At 49.7% G+C, this 20,630-nt stretch overlaps 4 protein-coding genes across 4 annotated transcripts; 3 read left to right on the top strand and 1 right to left on the bottom strand.

Moving 5' to 3' along the window:
* Positions 1-1,002: 1,002 nt before the first annotated feature.
* On the top strand, positions 1,003-4,124 carry FOBCDRAFT_275734 (uncharacterized protein; the record flags this gene model as incomplete). Its single annotated transcript, XM_059611505.1, has 3 exons — positions 1,003-1,466; positions 1,559-1,907; positions 2,058-4,124. 3 exons carry the CDS (start codon positions 1,003-1,005, stop codon positions 4,122-4,124), a joined length of 2,880 nt encoding a protein of 959 aa, XP_059465158.1.
* Positions 4,125-5,262: 1,138 nt separating this feature from the next.
* Positions 5,263-7,567, bottom strand: FOBCDRAFT_294960 (kinase-like domain-containing protein). Its single transcript, XM_031186225.3, has 3 exons — positions 6,935-7,567; positions 5,829-6,867; positions 5,263-5,763 (listed from the first exon to the last, which is right to left on the bottom strand). The coding sequence occupies exons 1-3, from the start codon at positions 7,524-7,526 to the stop codon at positions 5,406-5,408; spliced, it is 1,989 nt and encodes a 662-aa protein (XP_031037360.1). The 5' UTR covers positions 7,527-7,567; the 3' UTR covers positions 5,263-5,405.
* A 3,091-nt stretch (positions 7,568-10,658) lies between these two features.
* Positions 10,659-11,501, top strand: FOBCDRAFT_275736 (pyridoxamine 5'-phosphate oxidase-domain-containing protein; the record flags this gene model as incomplete). The annotated part of the gene is made up of 1 exon (XM_054705093.1): positions 10,659-11,501. One exon carries the CDS (start codon positions 10,659-10,661, stop codon positions 11,499-11,501), a length of 843 nt encoding a protein of 280 aa, XP_054561068.1.
* Positions 11,502-15,212: 3,711 nt separating this feature from the next.
* Positions 15,213-20,168, top strand: FOBCDRAFT_42586 (uncharacterized protein). Its single transcript, XM_031186222.3, has 3 exons — positions 15,213-16,567; positions 16,620-16,824; positions 16,876-20,168. Exons 1-3 carry the CDS (start codon positions 15,378-15,380, stop codon positions 20,056-20,058), a joined length of 4,578 nt encoding a protein of 1,525 aa, XP_031037357.2. The 5' UTR covers positions 15,213-15,377; the 3' UTR covers positions 20,059-20,168.
* Positions 20,169-20,630: the final 462 nt, after the last annotated feature.

Below are 20,630 nucleotides of genomic sequence, written 5' to 3' on the forward strand. Positions count from 1 at the left end.
CTGGCTCTGGTTTCTGTCGGGGGTCGATGTGCGATGGATGCGCTCGCTGCTGAGACTGGCAGTAGTAACGTGGGGCACTAACGATTGATTACTCTCTGTACGGAAATAAACGAGCCAATCATTCCTGCACCTTCTGTCTTCTTTCTCTCCGTCGGTTCGATGAATATTACCCTTTTGTAAACCTCAGATTCGATTTGACTCGACTCGACGAAACTCAACTCAACTCTCAAAACCCTCCGCATCCCTCCCCCCCTCTACATCTAAGTTTTTGGCTTTCTCGTCATCTCGTCCTTCCACCAGTCAGTCCTTTTCATTCGACGACACAAGTATATCCTTACCGGCACCAGCACTTACAGTGCGTAGTACATACATTGTCAACTTAAACATAAGGTACCTAGGTAACGTACGTTCTCATCTTCGATCGTTCCTCTGCACCTACACCAAGCACCCGACCCCTTCAATCGCTCTGGGCTTTCTCCTCCGGTGGACAGCGCCCGCTCGCCCGCTCTTCACTGACGCCGGGTGCCCACTGAAGCCCCCGGAGCATCCCCCAAAAACAAGAACCCCACCCCGCCCGGAACCTGGTGCATCCCAGTCGGTCTGAGGTGGCCGCTTTTGGGTGGTGAGGTGGTTGCCCTGATCTCAGCGAGGTTGGATTTCTGTTCAGGGCCCTACCGCTCTCAGCTATAGCTAGAGCTGCAGCTGCAGCTAGGTTCTGTAACTTACAGTGCCATCCTCCCATACTCGCTGTAAATTATTGAGCGGCATCTGGACTGCAAGCAGCTGCAGCAGTGCAACCCACACCCGAACCTTCTCACACCCTCCTACTAAAGCCACTACGTGGGGGGCCCTTCTCTTCGTCACCTCAGCCTCTCGCTCACCCTCACTCATACTCTCTTCCCTCTTTCATAGCCCGTCCAACCCTCGCTCCACCACAAGCCGGCCAATATTTCCTCCATGAGCACATCTGTCTCAATCACAACCTCAAGTCCTGTTCTAACAATGAACCCAACAATAACAGAGCACGACTTTCGTTTTCCAAGAAGGCCAAGTGCATGGCCTGGCGCTGCTATTCACAACGCTCCCACTCAGCGCAGCGGCAACTCGAACCGCATCCCAAACCCTCGTGACGCTTCGGCCAGCTTCAAGGAGCACAAGACCGACATGGCCACCACCTATTCCCTTGCCCGGCAGGGCCTGGGCGGCAGTGCCCTTTTCCCATTTCTCCAGAATGGCTTGGCCGACTCCGATCGCAGTATCGACAGGATGCAGCAGGATGATCCGCTTGCGACTCAGGTCTGGAAATTCTTCGCGAGGACCAAGCACCAGCTTCCTAGCCAGCACCGCATGGAGAATCTGACTTGGCGTATGATGGCTCTCAACATACGCAGGCACAAGGAAGAGCAGCAGCAGAGGCAAGACGAGGCGGATGCTCGAAGAAAAAAGAACATGGACGCCAGCAGCCGGTATGTAAATGACCTTTTATTCCTGCAACATCATTTGTGCTTCGAATCACGTTCTCACATTTGGACCATGACGTGCTGACCAGGGCTTTCAGACTTGGACGCCCAATGATGCAAAGCTCTCCCAGCGGCATTGCTCAGCTGAGAAAGTCTTCTGAAAACAATCTGGCTCAACCTGATGCCATGAATCTTGACGACTTCATTTTTTCTGACAATTCTGGCTCGCCTATCAACTTTGCGTCTCCTGAAGGCGATAAAATGGTTGACGATAGGCCCGGCAATTCAATGGCGTCGGCCATCCCAATCAAATCCCGCAAAGAACCATCGCACCAGACTTTTGTCCCACAGTCGGTCCCCGTCCAGCCAGTTCACCAGGCTACTCAGGGTAGCGAATTCAACTATGTGAACCGTCATCTTCGAAAAACGAGCATCGATGACCGCAGGGTGAGTAACTCTCATTCCCCCCCTCCTCTTTGTGTGACCAGCATCGCATATTGCCATTCGTCCGTCGCAAACCTCCAAATTTTTGTTACTTTTTATTTTACATGTGATAGCACGCTTATTTCGCGCTCGACTGCTAACCTTCACAACCAGACTCGAAAGCGCCCTGCCAATTTCTCCCCCCAAGTCCCAGCTGTTAACAGCACTGCCGCGCAGAATGACCTGGATCTTGATTCGGAGTTGCATGACTATTCCTTAGACCAGCCCAACCAGGCCGGCATCCCTCAGCAGTCTAATGGCGGCAATGTTCCCTTCAACCTCGATACTTTTATGGAAAATGACTCCATGGTCAACAATGGAAACTTCCAGCAGAACTTCTCGTTTTCTCCTTCAACATCACCTATGATACCCCATGGTCCCTTTTCTGGCATGTACCACAATTCATCTATCCCTTCAGCATCTATGAACAACAACAACAACAACAACAACAATAACAACAATAACGACTTTTACTCGCCGCCAGCGTCTGCGTACCCCTCGAATGTCTCGACCCCTCATCCTGTGCCCGAGCAGGAAGGATTCTATTTTGGCTCCCAGGATGGGCGAGCGCAACGCCCTCAGGGCTTTCAGCAGAGCATTGGCAGTATGCTTAGCCAGCAGTTCATGTATGGTGGCGCGAACGGCAACAGCGGCAGCACTATGTTCTCTGCTCCAGGAACTGCATCGGAGTCAATGTCTGCATATAGCACTGCTCCTAGCTCATTTGGGCATATCGACCCTTCTCAGGTGTTCCAAAACGAACAAGCTGTCACTTCACCCACGATTCAGATGCCGCAGGATAACATGTTTTCTTTTGGAGCCGACTCCGATGATGAGGATAACAACGCATTTGCTGATCGTAATGTTTCAATGCAAAAGGATATGTCTTCATCACTTGATGAGTCGGGAGCGATGGGCTGGGATGCCAGCCTGCCAGGCCAGTTCAGCACCCAAGCAGCTCGTTTCCCCGGCGGACCAACTCGCAAGCAGGTGATGATCGGAGGAACAACAACTGATTTTGTCGATAATAATGGAGACTGGGAATCGAACGGCCTTGAGCGATCACAGTCGCAGTCTTTCAGAGGAGGAAACCTAAGGAGACAGCATCCTAAATTACCACGAAATGCATCTACGCCAGTTCACTTTGGCGGACAACAGAATGGCTTTGAGCAGCTTGCACAATCGATGCAAAGCTCTCCTGCTGGTGATGGAAACGGGACCATGTCGGGATTCTCATCTGTTGCTCCAAGCAGACCATCTTCGCCTCCCATGTCAAAGCAGGGCTCAACCACCAACTTGCAGACAGCTGCCGGCAATGGGAACGACGGAAATGCTCCGACCACGTGTACGAACTGTTTCACCCAGACAACGCCTTTGTGGAGACGAAACCCTGAAGGCCAACCACTGTGTAACGCCTGTGGTCTTTTCCTGAAGTTGCATGGCGTGGTGAGACCGTTGAGTTTGAAGACGGACGTGATTAAGAAGCGAAATCGTGGTTCCGGGACCAACGTACCAGTTGGAGGGAGCAGTACGAGGTCTAAGAAGACGGCGAGTGCCCTGAACTCTCGCAAAAATTCGACCTTGTCGATGTCCACTGCGACAGCAAATAGCACCAAACCAAACAGCAGCAACCCGACACCCAAGGTAACGACACCACCTGCTACTAGTCAACCCGCTAGCAGTAAGGATATCGATAGCCCAGTGAGTGGTACTACATCGGGTGCCAACACCGCTGGAAGCACTCCAAACAGTCATTTTGCTGGTCCAGGACCCTCTTCTGGTGCTGTGGGTGGTAAAGGGGTTGTCCCCATCGCGGCTGCGCCCCCAAAGACTAGTCCTGGACCTGGTGCCTCATCAATGTCAATGCAGCGTCCCGCCACTGCTTCTTCAAAACGGCAACGCCGCCACAGCAAGAGCATTGGAGGAGATGTGCCAGTATCGATGGATATCGACAGTCCCGATTCAACCAGCTCTATCGACGGCCCGCGTCCCTTCGGCTCCTCAGCTGGACTTTCGAGTTTGCCTGGTGGCATGTCCGCCAGCAGCTTCAACTTGAACCAGCGACCCAGTACGCTAGGGTCGGCTACCGGCATGATCAGCATGTCTGGTGGGCAAACAAGCTCGTTGATTGGTAGCTCTGCCGGTCCTCAAGAATGGGAATGGCTGACGATGAGCCTGTGATCGCAACAAGACAGAATCAATTAGCTTTGATTGTAATGATGGAGATTTTGGAAGCTCCGCCTTGAACGGCGGTACAAATTTTGCGGACGATACACTTTAACGAAATAGGGCATGATTTCGGGGCGTTTTAGATGGTGGCGTTTTCTTTGAGACTTGATCATATGACGGATTGATACCTTACTTGGATGTGTTGGCTTGTGGCGGATTGTATCGCTTCCGATGTTGCTGGAGTTTTATGGAGGGAATGGTCTTTTGGTATGTGGTTATTACTGGGTAATCATGCACATGCCAAAAACTGCATGTTGTCGAGAAATGGCGCAGTTATCACGACAATTTTCCAACATTCCAAACGTCTATTTATAGATCTGACGATTGGCCGAGGGTTTCATTTTTATTATTTCTTATAGATGGCCTGGAAACAAGCGAATGGGAGGGCTTCTGATGTTGCAAATTTGATGGATGGGACAGGACTTCGCAATGAACACACCCTCTGAAAGAGGTTTGATGATACCACTTAAGTCTATTATATACTTCTTGTTCATTCTCTCACAAATCCTTGCTTGCTTGTGGCGGATAAATCAATGAAACCGCCGAATAGGTTTGAGAATGCTTGGGACCAGTACTACGAGAAAACAGATTGAGCATCTTGAGGTTCAAATGCATGTCCTTGTGATCTTGATTCCTATGTCAGTAGATACTGAAATGGGCAGTGGCATGTAAGGTTGGTTGGTATATGTGGCTAACATAAAGGCGAACACGCTCTCACAAAACGGTCTTGTCGAGTCAAAATTAGTTGCTCGTTGCTTCGCAAAGCCAATACGAAGGCATTGGCTTTTCTATTTTCGGAATCCCCCTGTCCTCATACCTGCCAAAGTCAGGAGGGAAACTAATCTCAAAACATACATACATAAACTCAACTATCGTGGGCCGCCTGACCGCCTGACAACTCGCAGACTCCATACCAGCGGACCGTACACAAAAACCTGGTCCTTATAGAACTCCTGCCTGCCGAAAATGAATAGCACGAAAACAGAACTGCAGGACTTGCAGTGTCGAATACAATATCAAAAGTGATAATACAGCAACATCGAAGAAGAAAAGCACTAGGGGGTCAAGCATCAACAAAGACATCAAGAATCCTCATAATGGTATGCATGTCATACCCTAAGACCCGAAAATAAGGACCTGGGGCAACCCGCTCGTATCACTTCAGAAAAGGGCTTTTTCCCTACTGACAAAACCTCGCCAGCCAACCACGGTCTGAGGAATTTGGGGCTCGTCCTAGAACATCGTCCCAAACGTCTCATCAGTGGGAATGCGCTTTCTGGGGCTCCCGCCTTCTTCCGTTGCGGGTTTGCGATGTCTGAACGTGAATCCGACGAAGAGACTCTTGCTCATTTGGTCTTCACGCTCAGCCATTGTCTCGAGAGCTTGTTGTTTGTCATGAACCTCCTTGTACTTGGCCATATCAGCCTCATTGGTAAAATCATCGAAATAGCCCGCATCAGTTTCCGAGTCCAGCTCTGGTACAAAGGGCGCACGAGTTTGTCGCAAAACATCCCATTCAACTTCGGCAAAGTAGTGGTGAGCATAGATATCTTTGATATTCGAGAATCGTCTTGTGCGAGAGTTGATGCATCTAAGGGATAGTCAGTCAGCTTCAGCTCGCCATGGCCAGGCATCAAAAGTGTGCAGTTTACTCACGTGCAGATGAAATTCCAAGTTCTGTTGCTCAGGAAGTAGTTGGGGTCCTCCCATACAGGTCTCTTCAGCACCTCCTTCCAGTGCTTCAGATTACGCCACGTCTCATCCGGGGTGGCACCCGCGAAAGGAGGGAATCCAGTGAGTGCCTCGAACAGCATGCAACCCAGACTCCAATAGTCCACTGTGAAGTCATATTCCTCCCCTCTAAGAACCTCTGGGGCCATGTAGTCAGGCGATCCCACAATGGATTTGGCATAGTTGACATCATTCTCGCGCATTGTCCGGTAGCTCTCTCGACGTTCAGCCACAGTTCGCTGATCCATGGGCTTGCCGAAGGGAACTGCACTTTCGGATGCTTTTTCCAGCTTGATACGCATTGACTCAATTTTGGACGGGGCGAGCACACCTGCAGCAAGACCGAAGTCGGTCAACTTGATGTGTCCTGTAGAATCGACAAGGAAGTTCTCGGGCTTGAGATCTCGATGGATATAACCGAGCTGGTGCAGGGCGTCAACGGAACAGAACATCTCGGCGATATAGAAACGGGCATGGCGGTTAGATAACACACCGGTGTTGTTAAGCAGGGTGCGGAAGTCGCCGCCAGGCACATATTCCATGGCCAGATAAATACTTTTTTCATCCTGGAAAGAGTAGAGGAGTCTAACGAGCCACTCGCTTTGGGCGGTGGTCAGAATATCTCTCTCCGTCAAAACATGGCGAACTTCGTCAAGCTTGAACAGTAACTTCTTGCTCATGACTTTGAGGGCACAAACCTCACGAGTGTCTTTCTTTTGAGCCAAGAAAACCTGGCCATATCCACCTTGACCAACTTGTGTCAAAATCTGGAAGTCGCCATGTCGAAGTCGAACTCGACGCTTGCGCAAGTTGGCGCGTTCTCGTCCTGTGTACTTGGTCCACATTTGGTTGTGCGTCTGCTCATCAGTCTCTGGGGGCGGAGGGTATTCGTTCTTGAAGGCTGCTAGTCGATTTTGTCTTGATCCAACATAGGTGAGGAGGTCAAAGTAATAGTCAAGGAAGTCTAACAAAGCATTAGAGACCAATCAATAAGATGCCCTTCACAATCGATGGGTTTGGGAGATGCCTACAAAGCTGAGTAACATTGACGAGCCGCTTAACGTTGGGCTTCTGAAGAATCTCGCGCTCTTCGGGTGTCAGACCTCGAGCGGTGTTGAATTTCTTCGTCGCAGGCGTGTTTGGTCGCTCTCTGTGCTCATAGTGTTGTTGACGGGTGACGGCAGCATGGCTATGTTGGTGGGGAGAATCGGTGCCAGCCAATCGAGAGGTAGGGGGTGTGTTCTCCTGGCCTTGTTTCTTTTGAGGGCTTACAGGCCGCGTCTTGTGGACGACGCTTTCATCGACATTGACGTTGGACTCGTCGAGTGGCTGAACCTTGGTCTTGCCAGGTGATAGCGGGGTTATAACGCTTTGAGGGCGGCCCAACTTGAGGGGTGGCTCCATGACAGGAGGATTGAGTGTCAAGGCACTCTCGAATGCAGACGGGAGGTCGTGTGAGCCAGGAGGGTTGGTCTTCTTGCTCGGGCTGCCTTGAGGTGTGCTCGCGGGGTTGAGGAAGTTGTCCACCCTGGTGGATGGCGTAGCAGGTCGCGAACTGCCATTTTCGCTGGCCGGGTTCTTTTCTTTCCCTCCAGGAAAGAAACTGGACATGAAGCTAGCCATGGCTGCTTGTCTTCTTCCGGGGATGTCTGCTTAATTGAGCGAGGGAATGTTGAAGAAGAAGAAGAAGAAGAAGAAGGTTCGGCACTGCAGTGTATGGTGGGGATGTTTAGTTGTCGCGATGTGAGCTGGAGTTGGAGTCGAGGGGTAGACTAGCGGGTGGACTCTGTTTTGTTTAGCTTGGGCTTGGACAGGCGGCGAGTGGGGAAGAGATAAGAATAACAATCAACACTGAATTGGCAGTGGAAGCGAAGTTCAATAAAGAAGAAGACTTGTATAGATGCTGTAAAAGCGAACTTACTGATGGTGATGGAGCGTGATGAAATTTAAGTCAAATGGAAGCTGGCCCCGAATAAGGAAAAGAAATTGGAGAGGACAGGTCTGAATGGCAAGAACCTGGATGCTCGATGAAGATCTGATCAACAACTTACAAGTACTGTGATCGGGCAGGACCCCACTTGAAACGCTATTGGCTGTCCCTCCAAATCTACCTAGGGATGGTTGCTACTGCAACCAAGACGTACATGCCTAATCCACTAAGGTAAGTAAGTAATCGTTGGACCTCAAATTGGAATGATCTCCATTTTGCTGACGTGCTGTCGCTTGAGCAAGGCACGCAATCTTAAATTCTGATGGTCTCCCGTCTTCGAAGCATGTACCTTACCACAAGGCGGATCATTTTTTCTCGACTATAAAGCACCTACCTTAGGGTAAGACGAAGGTAACTAACTCACGTATGACCTTGACACTTTCATTCGTTCATGCTCACGTAGTATTTGTTCAGCTGCTGGATTATGTGGCCATCGTACTTACGCAGGTGGCTTCTTCGATGAATCCCATTATTTTTGTAAATTTCATCTCATTAATTCTAAATAGAGGCTAATATGGATGTGATCATCGCGGTGTGGGCTCGGCTTCATTTTTATTTTACAATGAAAGACCACACGAGTTCGGAAACCATGTAGTCGGCTGATTCTAAGTGTGTACCACCAAATCAGTAAGAACCCAGAACTAAGTAATGTTGAAGGTGGTTGTTATCAGCTGGATCAGTGTCAATGGCCCTCATGCTGCTAACATTCTAGAATGCTCAAGCATGGGAAATGGACTATGACAAGAAGAAGACTCTGGTTTGTCCAAGTATTGAGCTAGAAGTTCTAGAAAACAGTGCCAGATGATGATGATAGAGCAGTCTCCGAGGCAGATTTTCCCATACCTACCTGAGAAATTCGATGCATCTCAGACAGCTAGAGCAAACAATCATCTTGTGAAAAAGACATCGTGCCCCAATCACCTGTGTTAGCAGCCTCAAGTTTAACCTTCTGGCCAGCAAGGAGTTGTATAGAACAAACAACAAATGAGAGCAACAAATACCCACCAACCTAGCTACCTATGAACACGTTTAGTGAGTCAAGCTCATCACTGGAGAAGAAAAAAGAAAGCCCGGTCTGAATACTTGACGATACACGGCCCTGAAGACAGTTACCCGGTACATGAATACCAACTCTCATCGAATTTAGTTGAGCTTTACCTTTATCTCAGGATCTGGTTGCCATTTTTTTGCCTTCGTGTTAGGGAATCTCTTATAATCGGCATCAGCCAAATTGGATGAATTGAAACTATCCAATGGGTAAGCATCGGGGATTACAATGGCCTATTTTAACCTGGAGACCTATCATCAACCAAACCTGATATACAGGAGGAGTCTGGCGACCGAGATTTTGGTCAATTCAAATCTTATTCAAGCACTTCCTAGCTAAGTACTTTGCTTAAGTCGGTTGTACCCACTGGTAGTAGCCAGGTCATCTGGATCAAAAGCAAAACGAGTCGATCTCGATTCTGTGTGCGGCTGTTGTAACTCATAACTGCTATATCTGACCCATCCAGAGAGGCTGAGTGCAGATATGCAGCTGAGCCGAAGGTGAACTATGTACTTTAACTCCCCTCTGAGCATAATATTTAAGGCAATATGTACTACCTACTTAGGTAGCTATATGAAACCTAGAAAGACATCACTGTTTCTCAATCATAGATACCGTCATCTCAAAACTTGATGCTCTAGAATAACACTCAACTGTCTGTGATGTGGGGTTTATGATTTTTACTTCAACTTACTCACCCAGACATGATCATCAAATAGACCAAACGAATGTGCTTTGAGTTCTTGGTACCTTGGATTCACTGAGCCGAGCCTAGCCCGTTGCTGGTGCTGTAGCTCGTAAGTCGTCAGTCCGGTGTGGTTTGCCAAGTCGGAAAGCTGTCTCGAAAGTGACAAATAAGATATAACTGGACAGTGACCATGACTTCACACAATATTCAACGACAGATAGGCTTTGATCAAGATACACCGTGAGCCTTGAAGCAACTAACGAGCAATAACAGCTCATTCAGAGTACGAAGATTTTTCAAACTGGAATGTTGCTTGAATACTATCCTTGCTCATAACCAAATTTGGACGAAGGAGATCTTTTAGGAAACTCCCCACAGGGAGCAAGAAAACTTACGAACTTCATCCAGAGTGCCAAGATGAACTACGGGTTCAAAATTCTACTAAGCCATACTAAACTCACCTACCTAGGTCTCGTCGTTCAGGTCAGGCCGTCAGAAGTCATAAGTTGCTTGTCTCTTTTGGACTCTTATTAGCAGTATAAATGCAATACATACACCTTTCGCAGCCGGCTGGCTCGCACAATACTGGTATAATATTACTGATTCATATCAAGAAATTGAATAAACGACTCCTCATCAGCCTTCTTGCAACATCGAAATGTTGTGGGTCGGTCTTGGCAGTTGACCGGTCGCCAGCCGATTTCAGCCGATAACATGCAAGGATCTAATCTTATCAATCTAGTGACATAGCCTTGGCGAGAGTAACATCATCCATCATGGGATCAGTTCCCCTCAGCTTAGCGCGGCCAACTTCCGCCATTGTTCACTAGCGAATTCCTCACGCGCCAGCAGAAGCCAAAGCCAAAAGCCATCGGATTTCCTACCGCCTCGCCTGGTTTACCTTGTCACCATCTTCCTGCCCGTGTTCTCATTCTTGGTTAACCGTGTCCAGCGCATCACAGGTCAACCTTCTCATCAGCCTCTCAGTGTCATCGACTCTGCCTACGCGATAAGATTAAGAACGACATCATGAAGATCTTGCATGCCATAGCAGGCTTTGCTGCCACGGCGCAGGCTTTCACGCCGGCGTCCAATATCTTTGGCGACAACGATAACGCTGATACAAACGCTCCTCATAAGATCCCAACGGTCCACGAGTCCGTTGTCATGGCGCGCCGCATCCTTGCTCTTACCAAGCTTGCGACACTCTCGACCGTCTTCCCTTCTGGACGATCTAATATAGAACCCGAGACCGACAGTAATGGACTTGAGGGCGTCCCTATCGGAATGATGGATTATGTGGCGGACTGTGAGGATGAAGGTAACCCTACCATTCTCGAGATCAAGATCGCAACAACGTTCAGGAACGTTCGGGCTGGATCAAACCTTACCGTCTCCATGAACTGGGTTCCACCCTATCCGCCCGCTAAGCGTATCTCCCTTCTTTCAAGACTCTCGGCATATATCCCCTTCCTCTCCAGTTACGATTACAACAGCCGTTCGGAGGAGTCGCTCTCCGTGCCGGACACTGTCCCTTACTCTGCGGCCAACTTGCCACGTTTTGCCCTCTTTGGGTATCTTGAGCCCATCGAGACCACACCGGTATCAGCACTGAAGCTTGCGGCATGCTTCACACGCAAGCACCAGGACGCCAAGTACTGGTTGCCTGGCAATGTAATCCATGAGAGCGGTTGGGCGCGTCTGGTTGTAACCAAGATCTACTGGGTTGGCGGCTTCGGCGACCGTGCCCGAATCGGCTGGCTGCCCGTTGATGAGTGGAAGAGCGTTACCAGAGATGAATGGGAGAGCATCAAGCTTCCCGGTGAGGAGAGAGGTTGGAGCGAGTGGTCAGTTAATGCTGCAGAGCTGTAATAGTGACATCGCCTGATCCGAATGGACGCACTCGTTTCTTTTCCTCTTCTTTTTCTTTCTGTTTGAGACGATACAAGATTCGGGCGGGAACATTCTTTTGTATATGTGTTTGCTACGAATATAGTGCCATACTTGATCGTGGCCGCAACTGTTTGCACAGGAGGAGTTGATTTTACATAAGCCGGGGCGGCAACCATCTGGTAGGGCAGCACGAGCCTTTCTTTCATAACATTTTCCTTGTGTCCCTTGAGATGACAACTTGTACTCTCAAGGAGATTCCTTGAACACGGCACGCAGATAACCGAATTCACATTTTGAATATTTTGGAGACATGTTGTCTCACTTGACATGCATTTCTGCTGTGCTACGGTCCGACGGGATTGGCAATGAGATACGAGCGTGTTTGTCTCACGCAGCGTCCACGTTTGGCAAGCCGCGTCGCTAGGCTTGGCAACGTGTGGTGTGGTCAAAAGTTACCGGATCGGGGACTTGGCTCACAGCTGTTTGACCTCCGAGCCCGTGACGATCCGTGTCCCATCACAAACAACACAAAGTGTAGCACTCCCTCCCCTATGTGACCGTGCACTTGACTGCGTTTGGGAGGGACGGGCAAAGATGTCATGCTTCTTCTTAACTGGTGCAAGGGATAGCAATAGTCGTGGGTTGCACGACGTACATACACAGTCGCACGGATTGATCCGGCGGGCCACGGACGATCCGATACCCTGCGTTACGTGTGAGTTCTTATTAGGTGCATGTAGACGGGGAACTACATGATTGTGGGGAAAATATGCGTCAATATTCTGAGAAACATGGGATGAGCTAGCGTGGCCTATTGTTGATAGATAGCTCAATCCAGCAAGCCCATCAGAATCTCAGCCTACTGTTAAGATGGAGTTATTCTACCGGTATTCGCATATCATATCGAGGGTGTCTCAGGAACCCTCAGCCGTCTACCCGTACATGATTCTCAAGGCACCGTTTCGTACAGGGGCACAAGTACAAAGGATCTACAGTACTCTGTACAATACAAAGAGACATGAGACGAATTACGGAACTCTGCATGTGAAAAGGCCTTGTTACGGAACAACATTGCCGCAACATAATGGTCTCCCCCAAAGAGGAAGGTTTGTTGCACTGTCTGTTGAAAGTCATTAGTCTATTCCTCACTCACTCTCAGAATCACCGATTTTTAGATTTTTAAGTGCTCATACAGCTAACTACCCCTACTGGTCAGTCGGTAGAGGATCTCGGGCCGGGGTTGGATCCCGACGGAAAAGACAGGATGTTCCATTCCAAGAAGTCGGACCAGCTGGCAGACAAGTTTTGAGAGTCTGGAGGCTCGACCTGGTGCTGTAAAATTAGCCGTGATACATGCATGAAGAGGCTTGTTTTGCATGGGACGGCGTTGGATGTGAGCTGATAAGACAGTCACCCCGTATCTACGGGTATCTTCTCCGCATCAACTGGCACACCGCAACACAAGCGCACGACCCTGTCAAGCGAAGCGAACGATGGCCAAGCCAAGAGCGGCTGGTATGGGCCAACAGCAGCACCATATTGAAGTTGAACCCCATGATCCGCACAACAGAGTTCCCTCCTGAGGCAATAGAGGCTCGTCCAATCATCCCAGCGAATAGACTTATTCAATTTTACCTAAAGTTTGGCGACAGTCATCAAGTCACCGGCGAGGGGTATCCACCGTTCACGAAGCTACACAGCCATCGGGGCTTGCGAGTGGCTTACAGCAGGCATCTCGCTTTGTGTCAGCGCCAATGTGGTGTTTATTCCCTCCCCGGAAGCCCAGGTCCCAACGCCCATGTCGCCAGGAAGAGAGAAGCAAGGGCCAGCCAAGGCGAGTTGTTTTTAGGTGGGAACACAGACCATGGCTTGGCCGCTGATGCTGTTAGATCGAGGTTCTGGATGGGGAACTATCGGTCGATTATTTACAGTGGCTTGGCTTGGGGGTTCAACTAAGTGAATGGTGACGGTTGATGATTGACATAAGAATGACCCATTCGCTTAGGCTTGGCTGGAGAGGGGGGAGCTGAAAGTTGTTGGAAAGGCGATATGCCATCGAATGAAGCGCTCTCGTCCGGCTGAATGCCGTCATGAGAAGCACCTTGAGAAATGATGGCTGGATGGTCGTCTTTACTTGGTTGGTCGAATAATGGCTGACATCCATGTCCTACTGATATGGAACAAGCCTTTGAGAGAAAGAAACTCGTTATTGTGCTCAGGTTAAGCACAATGTATTTCCCAGTTGAGTTACTTGCTTGCAAGAGTATCTCTGCATCCAAATGTGATGACATTTTACCAGAGTCAAACGGCACCTGAGGCCTCTCATCAGTCACTCCCAACAAGCGCTGTGCAACTGTACAGACCCCAATAGATAACGTGCATTCCACGAGGCAAATGCTTCTCTGAGATCTTAAGCTGCGCGATTGTGTGCCTCCAAGCGGGGTTGATGGCTTTTGGCTGGGGGCTGTAATGTTATTTGATCGCCAAGCAGGTAGCCAACTGTAACCCCTGAATAACACAACAATGTTATGCAATCTGATGCGACCTCAACGCTTTCACTTCAAACCGCCCGTCAATCTCAATCCTTACAAACAATTCACCCGCTTATCCCTTGGAGAGTCAACACGTAACACTGTACGGATACTCTGTAGAGGATTGCTTGTTATTCAGGATTCCTCAGTCATTAGCATAAGATCGTAAACCAGCCACGAGTCATCTCTTACGATGTATCGCCACTTGACGCTCAGCGTCTCCCCCTATCGATCTTGTCCAAAACCCTCAAGACTTGCGCTGTAATAACACTCATGTAATGGAATTGGTTTCCCAGTCCCAGACCCCGTCGGTCCCTATCCGCAGCCATAGCCGTAGTCTAAGCCCGTAGCTCGGGTCGGGCCCGCACGGGCAGTCTCGAGAATCAAGAGACAACCGACGAACAAAACCCTCTCCAAATTCAAAATGTCCGGGCAGGGTTCCAGCGTAATAAACGATTCAAGGGACCGACCAAGCGACGGCTGAGAGCCCGGATGGGGGGGCAGATCCATGTAAAACTTATCGAAGCTATGTAATTGGTACTTTGCGGATATAGTGTCCAAGTGGTCCTGTGACGCAAAAGCCCTGTTGTCGCGGCACACTAGCCATCCCTCCGTTGGTAGTTTCTACCTCCATCTCCACACCCGTCTCGTCTCCATATTTCCTCTTGAGGGCTCTTTTAAGTTAGTACCTTGCCAACCTTGCCTTGCCTCACCTCAGAAACGCTCTAACTCAACCTACCTAACATTACCTCGCCCCGTCTGACCCCATCCACATCTGTACATCTCATAATCCATCGACAGTTGCCGCTCTCGGTCGGGGTTCCGTGCCGCTCGTGTACATACTTTCGCTATCTAGACACTATTCTTTCCAGTTTGTGCATCCGTATCTTCCTCCTCTTTGACTCGAACAACCCAACTCCACCAAATCGAAGCCATTCGCGTGCGTGGCTCCATTCCATCGATCCGGAACAACAACGGCAACGGCGGCTGTGATAGTTGGGGGATGATAGAACGCATGGGCAACAATCGAGTTCGGATCCCCGAATCACGTTGATTATTTGTCCATTTATGCTTGGGGTTGCGCGGCTGGCTCATCAAACCTGACGCTACCAACGTATCAACGACAACGCGACTATAGGAACGCAAATCTTGGACACCATTTCGCCTTCGAGTATTGAGGCGCCACCGAATACTGTAGGACATCGCAGTACCATTCCCAGGAATCGCGTTTACTGCGGTTATCCATCATCATCAGATACAACACAAGTCTACACATCTCTTTATTTAGATTTTTCGGAATGGCGCCTCCGCCCACGACCCAGAAATGACCTCGCGGACCACAATGGGTGCCCATCCGCGGCCGCCTCAGCGTTCCGTGAGCTCATCGTCGTTACCCGTTCAGCGCCCCCCTCCACAACGATCATTATCACATCAGCAGCAGTTTATGGCGGCCGCCTCGCCAGTTCGAAAAGATGCTCCATTCATCGATTTAACGGCCGACGCCGGCGATGCTACCCCTAATCGTTATCACACAACACCTAGAAGAGGCGGCTCACGTCTTCGGCTTGAGTTGTCACACAATGCTTCTTCTAGTTCTTTACCTACATCCGAATCGCCGCAGTCTCTTACACCCTCGCGAATACCCAATTCCGATCCCTTTCAAGCTATGGTCGGCAGCCCTGCCGGCAGCGCCAGCTCAACTTTGATGCCGATGCCGACACGTCGGCCAGTAACCTCACAACCGAGATTCGCTCCTCGAATTACAGCGACTGCGCCTGCGCCAACCAAGAAAGATGCCCGACCAAAACCATACACCGTCGAGATTCCCTCCGTCGCGCCACGATACTTCTCAGCCAACCGACCCGAAACCGCAGTACGAAATCCCGTCGACCCTTTCAGCAAAGGTCTTAACTCTGGATACGCCGATTTCTTTCCCTGGAATGGAGCACATCATGAAGACGAGTGGAGCAGCGAAGCGATTACCAAAGGAACATGGGATAAGGTGAACTTAAATGTTCCTGAAACTTCGTCTGCTAAGCTTGCCATCTTCCCGGCCCTGAAGCAAAAGACTGGCCTGAATGCACTGTCTACTATTTTTATGGGAGTTCTGACTCAGCGCAGACATCGAGGACAGATCAATGCACCCTCGACTTTCAAACCACCACCTCGAGTCACGCTCACGGATACGAAGAGAGAGGTCTGGCTCAAGGACCTTGCAAATCCTGCGATATCCCTTAGACGCCTCAGCCGAACAATTCCCCACGGCATTCGCGGAAGAACGTTACTCGATCAATGCTTGAACAAGAATGTTCCCGCCGAGCGAGCTGTTTGGCTAGCAAAGTGTGTCGGTGCCAATGAGATCAGGGGGTTGAAGAGGAAAGGTGTCAATGGTGCCTTTGTTATGGGTGGCGAACTGAAATGGGCTCGCGACTGGACCGTTTTTGTTGAGCAATTTGTCGATGCCGTTGTTGCTGGGTTTGGTGAAAATGACTGGAAGAATCGAGTCACATATGCGTAAGTTGACATGCTTATTGGTCCAGAAGCACAGGAGCTAACTGCCATGCAGCATCCGCTTAGCAACGAACCTTTACTCAGAGCAGTTGCTAGATCGAGATCATTACCTTGACTGGGTTGTGTCTGGAATTGAGAATAGTCTTCAGTCGCGTATTCCCATGTGGCTGCTCATTGCTCAGATTTACTGGAAAGACCTTCTCAGGTCACGCAAATATGGCCGGAGGCTTGTTTTTGCTCTACTCAGCCACTTGCATGTGGTAGGTTTACACGCAACTCTTATTTCAAACGGTTTGACTAAGCAAGACCAGATATCCAACGACCCTGACCAGGATCTTCTTGTGCAACTCTCCAGTAGACTGTCAGCTTTGCTCGGCTCATTAATTCGTTCCAACCCAGAGAGCTTCATCAACCCCGGAGCCTGGTCGACGTACAAGGATACTTTACATGCTTGTCTGCGTTCTGATGACGAGCAGGCTCGAAAGGCACTACATGCCATCAATTCACGAAACTCACGTCTGGTAGTGTCCAGTACTGCTTCCCCTCCTGCCGGGCGGAGTCAGCTAGTCAAGTTGCTTGATGCTGCCTTGAAAGAATCTAGCGATAATCATTTAGCCGCAGCATGCTGGGCAACGAGTGAGAACAAGTCTTTGATAATGAAAACAGTAGTTGAGTGGGCAACTTCGTTCCATCGTCCAGGTCTAGCCAAGGTCTATGCCGCAACCCGTTTAATTCGGCAATGGAGCCAATTTCGTGTAAACCCTACCACGCCCATTCTCGAGACACTCGACAACATCGCCGCCAATGACAAGGCACGGAAGAACCTCGTCTATCACCTTGTCACGGAACTCGTTCGAACCGGTCACTTTTCCGTCTCTCAATATATGCAGTGGACTATCGCTCGTGGTGGTTATCATTGTGCCGCGGAAATCGACCCCGTATCAGGTCCGTGTTCTAGCAGGTTGCTAGTTGAACTTCCGCTTCATGTTTTATCTGAGAAGAAGAGGGCTGAAAGAGGAAACTTGCTAAGACGAGCTGGTAACTATTCGGTCGCTGAGGAGGAACAAGACATCACCAATGCAATCAGGGTTGTGAAGCATGTTGTGGGGCTCCCTTTACCGTCAAATGATCCATTGTCAGGACGAAAGCCAATGTCACTCAAGAAGCTATTACAACGGATGGGCGGTAGCAGTACTGCTCTAAGGAGCAGCATTGGGGCACATTTGCGTGATGAGCTAACTGGGCAGTTCATCATGAAGGGCCACTCTTTATCTCTGACTATGTTCACCGCTGTTCGAGACATTATGGAAATGGCCGAAGATTACGCCATGTTATCTGACATTCTTGGAGCTTGCGCGAAGACCGCCGATTCTGACGTTCTGGCGTCCGTTGCCGATACTGTCCATTCAAACCTGCAAATCTTCTGCGCCCTGGATAGCGCAAACGAACTGTTTAACAGCCTAATCGAGCGCCTTAGAATGATGAACGAGGAGCAAAGACTCGTTCCACGACCGCTACTTGCTGCTCTTTCCAGTCTTGCCCAACGCATGGCTGGTCATGAGGTGATTGCCAGTCAGCTTCGCCAAGAGCTCGTCCAAAATGATCGCAACAACGCTATTGATGCTTGCTCGCCGGTTTCCGACATCGTGGCAACCCCCTCTCATCAAGCTGAAAACAATGTGGCTGAAGAAGTCGAGAGAACACTCTCCAGTGGAACACGATTGGACCCTCCAACAATGAACAAGCTTTTCCGAATGATAATCCCTGCTCTTGAGCGCGGGTGGGAGAAGGAGGACGATACGCGCCGGGTGTTCGCAACTTTACTCGCGAGAATACGAGTTTTTGATGCTCACCATTTCGATAAACTCATGACCGATTGGACAAGTCATATTCGTTCGATATCGAACCGCTCCTCCCTTTCTACTTTATTCCCACTTCTCATCATTACAGGGTGTCTGACAATGCCTATCATAATGAGCACCGCAAGCCCTCCGTTCGCGAATATCCAGAATCTTGCCCCAGAATCGTCCAGAGGTCCTGCGACATACTTGCAAGAACTCTTACAACTCGTCATCATGCCGCTTCCCCAGGCAACAGGGCTTGTGGCTGAGGAAAGTTACCGTTTTCATACCGAGCAAAAGTGCGCCAAATTTGAGCAGTCCAAAGGACTGCTGAACCTTGTTCGAAACGCTTTGCTCGAGTACTCGACTGTAAGAAATCATGTCAATGGCACTGAGTTTCCTCTTGACAATCTTGAGTGCCAAGAAAGTCTGCTCGAGACCTTACGAACTCTTGTTCTGGTGGATTCCTCCGCCGTCTCAAATGCTTTAGGCATCAAATCGCTTCCTGCTGAAGCTGTCGGTCTCGTCCGCAAGGTGACCACGAAACTTCTTATTCCTGGAGACTCGGGCGAGACTCAAATTTCGTTTGATCATATCTTACAGATTGCCAACGAGTTGACGCTGCCGTTCTGCCAGCTGAAGCTTAACTTAGATCTGTCATTGCCACAGCCCAGCGTAATTGAAGGACAAGACCAGAGTTCTTCTCGCTTCGAGATCTTCGCCAGGGCGATGGATCGAGCCATTGAAGCAGGCAACATCATGTGGACCAGTTTATTACCTTGTTTGAGTGACGACATTACCCAGCATCTCAAGACACAGGCTCAAACTGGATTTCTCGACTTGATCCCTTCATCGAAGGCTCCTGAGTTTGTCGACACTGGGTCACGGCAGTCCCTCCGCATGGCCGAGAACTTACTAGAAGTGGTGGAGGCTATTATTTCGGGTCAAGCCCCCCCTAAGATGGCACAGTTATCGTTGGGCATGGTCGAGAAGTTGACAGACCTGTGGGAAATCGTCGCAGCAGGGCCTCAGGAGCGTCCCAACTGTCACGCCGCCGTATTACAGCATTGGCTGCCCGCTATGCTTCGCTTTGTTAACCTCCATAGCTTGTCGTCCGAGCCACCATCGGCCCCTCTTCCCACGGCTTCGGCGACAAGGCCTCCTATCCCACCCGTGCATGATGTTCGAGCACGCATTGTCCTTGTTCTTTGCGGGCTGCTACTTGAGTTGGAAACACTGCCGCCAGCTACTGTTGGCTCCCTTGTCCAGCAGGTCTTCGACATTGCTATTCTCCTGGTAGATGCCCTACCCGAGGAATTGCGAGCCAACTGTGCCAGGGCCACCTTGTTAACTCCAGGCGGGATGCCCAACCAAGGAACATCATCTGACCCTCGACTTTACTATTTATTCAGCTCACCGCCGCCGTCTCCGTCAGACAATCTTATGCTCTCCCACCGGGAAAAGGCAGCAACGCCTCAGAGTGCTGCCGCTCGTGGCATGGGTGCGCAATACGGCATCGGGCCAGTAGTCCAGGAGCGTCTGAGTCCCTTCATTCTCCGTCGCTGGGAGGTGCTTAGCGAGCCGACTCCCAATGTTGGTGAGAACGATACGAGCTTAAGTCTAGGTCTTTTTGAAGCTATCAAGCTCCAGTGAGAGGCTTGTATCTCTTCCAATCACCACAAACCAAATTATTGATGTCAAAGATTTTGACACCCTTCATGCAGCATGACGCGAACAGCGTTCAGGCTTTTTCCTACATCATCATTATCATCACCAACATTATCATGCGCCCGACTGTGTCTAAGTTTTCTTTTCCTTCTTCTCACGGCTATACCCCTGTTACGGAACTCAGGCATGTTGGCATAAGCGATAATGTGCACTGCAAACCGGATATTATTCTCAGTATTGTTTATTCTGGGCTACAGGGGGCATAGTGCATCAATGGTCTCGTCGAATATTTTATTTTGTCTTTTATGGGAAGATGAGGCATTTCTTTTTGTTTCTGCTTTTTGGGGTTTGCTTGCGTATTTTTGCATGGCGCTGATTACAAAGAGGACTGGTGAAACGGCTGATGATATGTCGAGCACAGAACACGCACGATACTTGAGCATTTATCATGTACGAAAGACATCAAGGCTGGTGTCTGATGAGAACAGAGGGCAGAAGGCTCTCTGCATATGTCTATATTACTCGTTGGAGTGGAATAGCATAGAACTTCAATCAAG

The sequence above is a fragment of the Fusarium oxysporum genome, chromosome VI (assembly GCF_013085055.1).
Source record: "Fusarium oxysporum Fo47 chromosome VI, complete sequence".
Lineage (NCBI taxonomy): Eukaryota > Fungi > Ascomycota > Sordariomycetes > Hypocreales > Nectriaceae > Fusarium > Fusarium oxysporum.